Source organism: Calidris pugnax, unplaced genomic scaffold (assembly GCF_001431845.1).
Source record: "Calidris pugnax isolate Ruff unplaced genomic scaffold, ASM143184v1 scaffold341, whole genome shotgun sequence".
Taxonomy (NCBI): Eukaryota; Metazoa; Chordata; class Aves; order Charadriiformes; family Scolopacidae; genus Calidris; species Calidris pugnax.
In genome coordinates this window covers 1165137-1176377 of record NW_015091149.1, presented here as the reverse complement: position 1 = coordinate 1176377, position 11241 = coordinate 1165137, and the positions used below count along the sequence as shown (strand labels likewise).

The 11241-nt window shown below is 43.7% G+C and overlaps 1 protein-coding gene across 2 annotated transcripts; it reads right to left on the bottom strand.

The window, feature by feature from the left end:
* Positions 1-5320: 5320 nt before the first annotated feature.
* KRT222 (keratin 222, type II) lies at positions 5321-11241 on the bottom strand. 2 transcript variants are annotated; one of them, XM_014959136.1, is made up of 6 exons: positions 11111-11241; positions 9164-9292; positions 8176-8396; positions 7737-7813; positions 7447-7552; positions 5321-6078 (listed from the first exon to the last, which is right to left on the bottom strand). In XM_014959136.1, the coding sequence occupies exons 1-6, from the start codon at positions 11204-11206 to the stop codon at positions 5865-5867; spliced, it is 843 nt and encodes a 280-aa protein (XP_014814622.1). In that variant the 5' UTR covers positions 11207-11241; the 3' UTR covers positions 5321-5864. The 2 variants fall into 2 exon arrangements, with proteins under 2 accessions (XP_014814622.1, XP_014814623.1); XM_014959137.1 differs by having other exon boundaries at positions 11028-11153.

Genomic DNA, 11241 nt, shown 5'->3' with positions numbered 1-11241 from the left:
GGGGGGGCGGTTAGCACGCCCCGGAGCCCCCGCCGGGCCGAGGCCTTCCCCGTACCCTCCGGGGGTGGCGGAAGCCGGTGAGGGGTTGTGGCGAATCTGCGGGACGCGGAGGGCCGAGGCAAACCGGGCGCGGCCCCCGACGTTACCGGGAAAGAGACACCGCCTCGCTGGGTGGGTGGGGGGTGTTACGGGCACTTCCAAGCACCGTGCGGGCCGGGCTGCCCACGCCGCAGACTCGTAGTCTCCGGTACCGGGCTCGTCCCCTTCGCCCCGCCACAGCACGGGGAAGCTGCGGGCGGTTTCCCGCCTTCACGTTCCTGTCAGCATTCCCCACAGGCAGGCTCACCGGCTTCCCGCTCGGCAGCCCCGGCCGGTGGTCGCATGCCCGGGCCGGGGGAGCGGCAGCGCTGTCTCCCGGTGGCGAATCTGCTGCGCAGAACCGGCGGCGGCCATAGCGCCTCGCGCCCGCCGGCCTTTGGCGCCTTTTTTTACCTCAGAGGAGCCCTGAGGCGCTCGGGGGTCGCCGGGGAAAATGGCGCAGGGCAGGGCCCGGCCCCGAATAAATCCGCAAAAGGCGGGCGAGAACGGGAAGTGAACCGCTCTGGAAGCACAGGGGAGTCTTTAGTCTGTGTAAAGCATGGCTGGGGAATGGTGTCTCTTTGAAGAGAGACTGTGGGGCTCCATCAGCCCCCCGGCCTTGCTGTGCCTGAGGGCAGTGGGGACATGGCGGCGAGAGGGCCTGGGGACAGCAGGTCAGCCTGTGGGGTGGTGTGAGGGAAAGCCACTCGTGCGGCCCGCGGTGAAGGCCCAAGGTTATAGATCTGCATAGATTGTCATTTCAAACTGAACAAGACTGACCACCTCAAACACTGTCACAGCGGGTTGGGAGTTACAGACTCATGGAATTGAACAGTTTCTTGCTGAAATTTGCGAAGGTATCACACAGGGCAGTAACGAGCTCACAAATTGTAAACGATGCACCACACGGCCCTGGGTGTCTGAGGAATATGACGAAGTTCAGACCTCAGCATTCAGCGTAGGAGCCTTACACAACCAAAACTGTTAAAAGTGACTGAATTAAATATGAAAACTTAAGGTCTGGCAGTGATGTCGTACAGCTAGTAAGATACATTCCTAGACATCCATAAAGGAGGTTTTGGTGGATCTGGTGAATGTGGCAGCTGAAGGAAGGCCAAATGGGTGATACCTCCTTAATCCACAAGGATAGTAGAAGATGAAAAGAAGGAAAACTAACAATATGATGCCAGGTTGCTGCAAGTCAGGCCCATTTCTTCTTGATGCCTACAGTTTGTCTGGCCCAGTTTGCTTTTGTTCTTAAGCATATTATTATGAAGAAGTCATGAGACAAGAGCTCTGCCCTCTTATGCTCACAGTCTGCTATCGGTGGCCACAGTGGAAATTTATTGACGTGCAGCAGAATAATCTGTGACTCCAATTTCATAAGTAAAAGAAATTAAGAATTGAAATGATTCCTCAGTCAGCCAGCCAGCCACGCCTCTGTTCAGTTGACCAGTTTCATTTGGGCGGAACATTTGTAATGAGAAGGTGAGAAAATCCTTGCTAAGAGGTGGAAAAAACCCTGTTTTTTACCCTGATTTTGACTGCTTCATGCATTCATCTCTGGTTTATTAATAACATGGTTTTGTTGGTAGTGTTAAAATGCATTTAATGTTGATAATGTTAAAATAAATTCTAAATTTGCACAGCTTATTGAAATATTTATTATGATGTTCAAGTACATTTACCGATACTCACTTGGCGTGCTACTAATTCTGAATCTTTACATTGTTTTCAAAGCCAGGGATGCATTGCTTACTCTGTTTTATGATTTGTTTTTTGTTTTTTTTTTTTTTCACTGTGCTTTTTGCCTGCTATTTATCCTGTCAGCTTAGCTGTTAGATTGGGAACTGTGTATGCCAGATGCTGTCTGCTGTTCTTTCTTGTGCAGTACTTAGAACAAAAGATCGGGGGGGGGGGAGGGGGGCGGTTAGCACGTCCCGGAGCCCCCGCCGGGCCGAGGCCCTCCCCGTACCCTCCGGGGGTGGCGGAGGCCGGTGAGTGGTTGTGGCGAATCTGTGGGACGCGGAGGGCCGAGGCAGTCCGGGCGCGGCCCCCGACGTTACCGGGAAAGAGACGCCGCCTCGCTGGGTGGGTGGGGGGTGTTACGGGCACTTCCAAGCACCGTGCGGGCCGGGCTGCCCACGCCGCAGACTCGTAGTCTCCGGTACCGGGCTCGTCCCCTTCGCCCCGCCACAGCACGGGGAAGCTGCGGGCGGTTTCCCGCCTTCACGTTCCTGTCAGCATTCCCCACAGGCAGGCTCACCGGCTTCCCGCTCGGCAGCCCCGGCCGGTGGTCGCATGCCCGGGCCGGGGGAGCGGCAGCGCTGTCTCCCGGTGGCGAATCTGCTGCGCAGAACCGGCGGCGGCCATAGCGCCTCGCGCCCGCCGGCCTTTGGCGCCTTTTTTTACCTCAGAGGAGCCCTGAGGCGCTCGGGGGTCGCCGGGGAAAATGGCGCAGTGTAGGGCCAGGCCCCGAATAAATCCACAAAAGGCGGGCGAGAACGGGAAGTGAACCGCTCTGGAAGCACAGGGGAGTCTTTAGTCTGTGTAAAGCATGGCTGGGGAATGGTGTCTCTTTGAAGAGAGACTGTGGTGCTCCCTCAGCCCCCCGGCCTTGCTGTGCCTGAGGGCAGTGGGGACATGGCGGCGAGAGGGCCTGGGGACAGCAGGTCAGCCTGTGGGGTGGTGTGAGGGAAAGCCACTTGTGCGGCCCACGGTGAAGGCCCAAGGTTATAGATCTGCGTAGGTTGTAACTTCAAACTGAACAAGACTGACCACCTCAAACACTGTCACAGCGGGTTGGGAGTTACAGACTCATGGAATTGAACAGTTTCTTGCTGAAATTTGCGAAGGTATCACACAGGGCAGTAACGAGCTCACAAATTGTAAACGATGCACCACACGGCCCTGGGTGTCTGAGGAATATGACGAAGTTCAGACCTCAGCATTCAGCATAGGAGCCTTACACACCCAAAACTGTTAAAAGTGACTGAATTAAATATGAAAACTTAAGGTCTGGCAGTGATGTCGTACAGCTAGTAAGATACATTCCTAGACATCCATAAAGGAGGTTTTGGTGGATCTGGTGAATGTGGCAGCTGAAGGAAGGCCAAATGGGTGATACCTCCTTAATCCACAAGGATAGTAGAAGATGAAAAGAAGGAAAACTAACAATATGATGCCAGGTTGCTGCAAGTCAGGCCCATTTCTTCTTGATGCCTACAGTTTGTCTGGCCCAGTTTGCTTTTGTTCTTAAGCATATTATTATGAAGAAGTCATGAGACAAGAGCTCTGCCCTCTTATGCTCACAGTCTGCTATCGGTGGCCACAGTGGAAATTTATTGACGTGCAGCAGAATAATCTGTGACTCCAATTTCATAAGTAAAAGAAATTAAGAATTGAAATGATTCCTCAGTCAGCCAGCCAGCCACGCCTCTGTTCAGTTGACCAGTTTCATTTGGGCGGAACATTTGTAATGAGAAGGTGAGAAAATCCTTGCTAAGAGGTGGAAAAAACCCTGTTTTTTACCCTGATTTTGACTGCTTCATGCATTCATCTCTGGTTTATTAATAACATGGTTTTGTTGGTAGTGTTAAAATGCATTTAATGTTGATAATGTTAAAATAAATTCTAAATTTGCACAGCTTATTGAAATATTTATTATGATGTTCAAGTACATTTACCGATACTCACTTGGCGTGCTACTAATTCTGAATCTTTACATTGTTTTCAAAGCCAGGGATGCATTGCTTACTCTGTTTTATGATTTGTTTTTTGTTTTTTTTTTTTCACTGTGCTTTTTGCCTGCTATTTATCCTGTCAGCTTAGCTGTTAGATTGGGAACTGTGTATGCCAGATGCTGTCTGCTGTTCTTTCTTGTGCAGTACTTAGAACAAAAGATCTGATAAGGGTTAATGGTTTTACGAGAAAAAGAGTAATTTCTGTAGCAGGAGGATAAAGAATCTTAGGGAATTTGTGTCTTTCTGATTGTAGAAGATAGCTTAGAAAACACGTGGTTGCAGCGCTACAGATTTTCTTATCTACAACTTTTATTCTATATGTCTCTCTTACTTCTTTCCTTTTAAGGTATACACATTAAAAGTCACAAAATACACATGGGCAAACTCAATTTTAATACTTCTTTTATTATAGTACTATCATTTACTTTGGTAAATTTGTATCCCTGTTTAAAGTGCCTTAAAGCAATTAAAACTTAGTTTAAATTCAAGTATTGTAAAATGTACAGAGTATAAGCACAAAAAAGCTGCATAGTGAAAATGCTAGAGCAGGCTAATACATTCAGGATGCCAAATACTCAAGTATTGCCACCACCAGATCAGTATTAAGGTTAATGATAATTAACCAGCCTCATACAGTAGATACAGAACTGTGGCAATATAACTGCATTGTTCTTAACCATTAACAAAAGATAGAAGCATAACTTAACACTGAAAGAATCTGTAGTATCAGTTTTTATAACATGCCGTAAGTAGTAAGGCAAATACTGACAGTCTTTTACATGCTGCTGGGAATCCAGCAAATACTGTACGTGTTTTCTCTAGGTTCTGAGCCCCTGCAATCCCGACGATTTCGCTGAGAATTTGTGACATCCATGCCTCTTAAAAATCCTCATAAACAATCATTCTTACTTTAATACAGTTTTGCTTGAATTTTTGTTTGAAATTTGTCTCATACTGTTATGAACAAGTATATCCGGGTTCGTATTTCTGTTTTTCACTGTGTACAGGTGCAAGGTCTGCTGTAGCAGGGGATGCGTAATGGGGATGGTAGAATTTTACTTTGAATATTTAGCCCTTATTTGTCCATTTAATTTGAAGCTAGAATAGTTGTACCCTGGCCTAATAGTGACTTGTTATGTGTACTAGATCAAGAGCATGACTCAACCTATAGGATTTATCAGAAGAGGGATTTACTGAAGATATTTTAATTCACGTTGTTATAATGCAGCATTAAAATGATTGGTTGACTCCTTACATTTGAGCGATGAAAGGGTATAATTTTACTTGATGGCTACTAAAGTTGTAGTACAGGTATGTGTGGACAAGTAAGAGAATGTTTGATTTTCAGTGGAAATTCCTGCTTCAAAGTTAGTGGAACAATATGGCTAAAATATTATTCATTTGTAACAGCACTTTTAAAAAATGTGTGTATAATTATGTAAAGGGAAGACATTTTTGCTCAGTTGTTGCCTAAAAAAAAATTTAAAAATACCAGCCGCTTTAAAAAGAAAATTCTTTCTTGATAGTTTATGTGTTTTAAGAGCATCTTTGTATGTAATTTTTTTTTGTTAGAAAGTATTACTTTAAAGTACATTTCAAGAATGACAGTTGTGATATAAATTATTACAAGGATTCATCAGTCATTATGCGTATGCAACACTGAATAATTAAGAGAATGAAATATGCAGTTCTCATTTCCAGAAAGAGAAAACAAGTTCCCTTTTTTCAAAGGCAGAATATGTCAAAGTATAAAGTTATAGTTTAATTTTTTAAATATTCGGCGAAATTCTACAAAACAACAACAATAATGAGAAAATTAAAGGGCCGCACCCAGAGTATAAAACTAGTAGAAGTTGGGTTTCTTGGAATCTTAACTCCCTTGCTCTTCTCCCTTTCTTCTAAAAGACTTGTGTGTTTTTATTGTATTAATCAAAGTACTCAGTAAGATTTCATAGTTGTAGCAAGATAGCAGGCCATGTGGGTCCATCTGCAGTTTATTTCCAGAGCCTGTTGGAGATGAATTTTGGGTTAATTTGCTGTAGGTTAAGGTTTGATAGAAGGAATACTGCAAGATCTCCTCATTACCAGCCTGACTTCAATGTCAGGAAGAGTTTTCTTTTTCGTGTGTAAACATCCTTCGTCCGTTGCTGCCAGGTGGAGATCGAAGCGCAACGAAACAGATTTTTTCCTTAGGCGAGGGTTATCCTTAAAGAAAGAACCTTCCCATTCTTTAATAACTTCATCCACTTTTTCTGTCCTGAAACAATAAAGCAAATGTATTTATGATCCTTCAGGCCATATGAAATACCTATCTTCAAGACTGCTTTTCAAATGTAGAGAGAAATTGCATAGTAAAGTGTCAAGTTATTTTAGGTGGGCACTGAGATACTAGAATTTTCTTTTTGTTCACAGGTTCTTTCTTCAGAAAGGCTAAATACAGAATGAGGGTTCATTATATTCTTGTTTTTGTACTTTTAAGTAGGCATGGATACAAAACCACTGCTCCAAACACAGCAGGCAGTTTGTTTCCAAGGAGAAAGTTTGGAATTCAAGCTCAAAGACTCTGTGAGAAAGCTCCGTACTGTAGTGGGCAGGACGGAATTCCTGCACCTGAAAACCTTCAAAACGGGGAGGAGAAAAATCAAGTTCAGATCCAAACCTCAGAATGTTGAGCTACAGTAAATTAAAAAAAAAAAAGAAAGGGCAGAAGTAAAATACGGAGCATTGAAACCCCAGCTGATTCTGTAATATTTAGGCACCCAAATCCTACTGATTTAATCCTCTGAGAATGTGTCAAGATCCAGGTCTGAAAAGCCCAACTAAGGGGGCCTTGCTCAGGTAGGGGAAGCTTGTACACAGCCCCATGCGGGTCTGCCAGAGTGTGTAAAATGGACAAAGCTCCCCTATGAAAATCAGCTTCACGTATGGGATGTGTATGGCAGACCATATGATGGCATTAATTTTTAATCCAGATTTCGACATGTTTTCAACAGCTGGTGACAGTTCAGTGTTAGTGACATGGCACACTACGGTTTGTTTTCAATGCAATGTTAAATCCCAGTCTACAAAAGAGCTTGAGCAGCAGCAGAAAAAAAAAGAACGAGGCAATCCAATACTATGAAAGTAATTTAAGGGGAATAATACACACTAACAGACTTTCCCATGCCCACTTAGAAGCCAAGCTCTCCGTTCCCTCTGTAGTAACTGGTGAAATGTAGGAGTTTCCAAACACAAGTTGGAGCAGCCAAGCCTGAATTTGTGTGCATAAATAATGCCCCAGAGGGACTTCACTAACACAGTATGGGCTCTTTTGCTTTCAGCCTTAACTGAATGAATTATTCATAGTTTCATTCTTGACAGAAATAGAAATTACAAATCAGAAGCATCATCATGATACTGATAGCTTATGAAGTAAATGCTAATAAAAAGAACTTTAAAATTTAATTTGTTGTTAAAACATGCCATTCAATATAACTTAAAGAACTATCATTGTTATTCTTGGAGCTTCTTGGCTCTATGGGAATGATATAGCAGACACTAAATAGAGGAAAACTCAGAGCTCCTGAAATGTAATGCCCACCATTTACTTTCAACTATTATTTTGTTAAATTCATGTTTATCTTACTGTACAGTGCCATGGGCTTCAGCGCTTTCCTTCATAATATTTCCGTCTAGGATGGCTTGTTTTGTCATCAGTTCCACCTTCTCAGTTTCGTGCTTCTTTACACCATCTGTTAAAGAAAATGCAGATATATGAGGTGTGCAGAAGAGTAAGGTCAGGACACAGGACCTAGAGGTATTTTTCCTCCTCCTGTATTGGAAGAAGATCCTTCTGTAATACCCAGTAATGTGTCAGTAATTAGGAACCTCCTTCAGGGCCATAATCCCCTCATGGGGAAGTGTCTCAGAGCTCACCTGAGGGCAGTGTAAAGGTGATCTTGCTTGTGGTAGGCTTTTTGTCATCCTTCTGGGCAGCTACAGTGCAACGGAACCTGAAAAAAATAAATATTATGGTCATCTAATGCTATTGATTTACCTTAATCCAAACCTTATTAGCAGCTATGAATAATTTAAAAATATAAGAATCATGTGAAGTTCTGTTTGATTGTAGTAACTACTTGTTAGGATTTCTCATTCTGAGTATAGAATTGAAGAAAGTTGTGCAATTTTGGACAGTTTTTAGTCAGTTTGTTGTGTGCCAGGAGGAGTTAATTTCATTTTATTAATACTGAATTGTGTGTGTTTTCACAGATTTAGAAGCATTAAATCTGAAACTGACTCCTTTGTCTGGAATCTTTTTACATAAACATGTGAGGTTCTGCAATGGAAGATAAATTTTCCTCTAAACAAGTACCTGTTCTCTTCTTGCTCAAGCAGACTGCGGTATGTTGCTATCTCCTCCTCCAGCTTCATCCTTGTGTTCAGGAGAATTTCGTGCTCTTGCAGCTGTTTCTCGATACCTCTTCTCACATCCAGGAGCTCTTTCTCTAAGCATTCGATCTCCGATTCGAGATTCTGTAGTTGCATGTGGTACTGCTGCTCGGTGGCGCGCAAGGAACGTTCCAAACCCTTCTCCTGTGAAATTTAACTCGTATTTTAAGGGTTGGAAAGTATAATACGTACTGTTTACTAACAATCTCTGTATTTTTACATCAGTTCTTTTAAGAGTATTCTTTAGGAGCAGGAGTAAAGCTTCCAAGATAATGCTTTTGCTGAGAAATTCTCCATTAAAATCTGTAATAATTTAAGATAGGATTAAAAAAGTAGCCTTCTGTTGTGCCAGCAATCCACTGCCATCGAGTTTACAGATCTCTGATTTTCCCTGTACAGTTAAACCCATACCCAGCTCAGTACTGTATGGGAACTGCAGTCTGGGTGCTCTTGTAACTTATCGATATCACTGAATTCAGTAAATCACTGACAGATTTTATCACAAATGAATTGATAAATTTTGTCCACACATTCAAAAGAAGTTATAAATGTGATGTGAATTGGTCAGGCAGAATAGCCAGGAACTTGATGAGGGAGTATCATGCATGTGTATGTTTGGCAGGTGTGAGAACATGAAAACACACGTATATTGAATGGCAGAATTGAAATATACGATACTCGTAAACGTGAGCAAACAACTGGGTTAGTGCCTGGTTAGTGCCTGGTTAGTGCCTGGTTAGTGCTATGTGACGAGCTGGAAACCCGCCACGGAGCTGTGCATTTCTGTGTGTGATATACTGCCACTGTACAGGGGATGTGATTGTTACAAAAACTGAATTGTGGAATAGTTTACATCAAGAAAGAGATTTATTTTTTCCAGGAGACTTCAAGTCTCATTCTCTGGTGCTTACCACAGCGTGGAGAGATTCAATTTCCATCTGCATATGGTGCCACTGCCGCCTCGCTTCACAGAGTTCTGCTCTGGCTGCCTTTAATGCTTCTGCATCTTTGTCCATTCTTTTAATCGTAGCTTCTTCTAGCTTCAGGGGTTATAAAAACAACAACAATATTAAAAATAATCAAAAAAAAGAAAATAAAATAGGTACATAAAAATCCCTAGTTGGAATTTTCTTAGAGCCATATGAGTCTGTTGAAGCTAACAGTGATGAGTTAATATTTCATGTACTGTGGAGAGGGAAGCCCTTACCCTGCTGGGTTGGATGGGAAGTAGTTCAGCAGCTTTAGTCCTTTGTTGTAGAGGAATTCCTGTGCAAATCAGCCAGTTCTAGACCTTACTCACTCCAGATAAATGGGCTTAACTTCATGGCATTTAGAGGAATAGCAGTCAACTCAAGATTCCAGGTTTGAACAAAGTTCTTTGGTTTTCATGTATTTTTGATTTCTGAGAACAGCTTTATAGAGAGTAGGCACTTTTGGGAGGCTGTATGAATATATCACAGTTGAGAACTGCTGTAATTACGTTTTTGCCTGATCTAGTCTCTGACTAGATTTCACATTGTCATTTGAGAGCAAGTACCTCCAGTCATTTAAATGTGAATAGCATCTTTATCCAAATCTGTAACTTCTCCTTGGCCTCTAAGAACAGAGTATTTAAGATGTCCCTGTCACAGGAGAGAGAGGTAACCCCGGTTCAGTGTGACAGTTCCAAACTGAAGTCCCTTTTCATTCTAAGCTGATTGTTTTGCTTTTGAAAGTTATTTTTCCTGTTTGACTCTGAGCTTTACTGCAAGTGGTGGAGATGCCCCAAGCACTGGAAACAATACATGCTCTTTTGCATATTTTACTGCTTTAGGTAGCTTCTTATGATGCCATCAACTCGAAGGAAGTAAACTCTTTTATTTCAGGTCTTATGAAGCAAGTAAAATAAGTTCCTTCCCCCCGTAACATACTGCCCTACTGTCATTTTACTGTGCCATCGTTTTGGTGAAAAATCTACATTTGGCTAACCCACCAGTGAAGACTAAATATTCTTTGCTTATCCTTTTTTTTTTTTTTTTTCTGCCTGGCTACTGCAGGATTCCTGAGACAAGGTTATACCCAGACACATTGCCTGCTTTGTGCCAAGCTGCCTGGTTCCCCACCGCGGCGTGGCACCAGGCACCGGCTCGGCCGGGTTGCAGCAGCCTGGCCTGTGGGGAGAGAAACCCTCCAGAATTCCTGCAATACCCGAGAAGTACAACAAGGTGATCTAATACCTCATTTTCACCCTGAGTTTCTTGACATTTGCTGGCTGAAAATTGTCGTGTCGTTTTATTTCAAACTCCAGTTGGGTTTTAGAGACGTTTTGTACAAATCTATAATAACAGCACGGTGTGTTGGTGACATGTAATCTGTACGACAGAACAAATTACATTTGCTGAAGAGTCTGACATAGTTTTACTGTGAACAATATAAAACAGGCCTGAAAAGGTACGGTTTTCTTTAATATAGGTGCTAAAAATGGGAAAGCTTTCTGTATATAAATGGATTCTTCACATTGCCTTTGATTTTCAAGCTTCTCTCTCCCCCTGGGGTAACCGACTGGTGCTAGAGGTTACCCTGTTTCAGCATATGTCATCATTTTTTAAAGCACAACAATCTATCACTGTTGCCGGTACAGAAAAGCATCCGGATGAATTACACGGCATTCCCTCCGGTGTGGATTTCACACCCCGACCGAAATCTATTTCCGTCTCTTCTCCTTCGCATCCCACTGCAGTAAAACCAGCCTCCCTTCCCCAGGAATATTGCTGCATTGAGAAGGAGATACCCTACCTCGGGAGAGGCTGAGGGAGGGATTGTACGGACAGGGCTCGTCTCCTGCCTCTGGAAGGAGCGTGTCTGTGTGAAGGCATTACCTGGGTCCTCGCTGAGGTGGCGGTCGCTATCTGATTTCTGGTGCCGAGGGGCTCCCCCCGCGCCCCGCTCCCATTGAGGAGCCGGGGCCGCTCCATCCTCCCCCCGCGCCCCCGGCCCGGCCGGGCCCAGC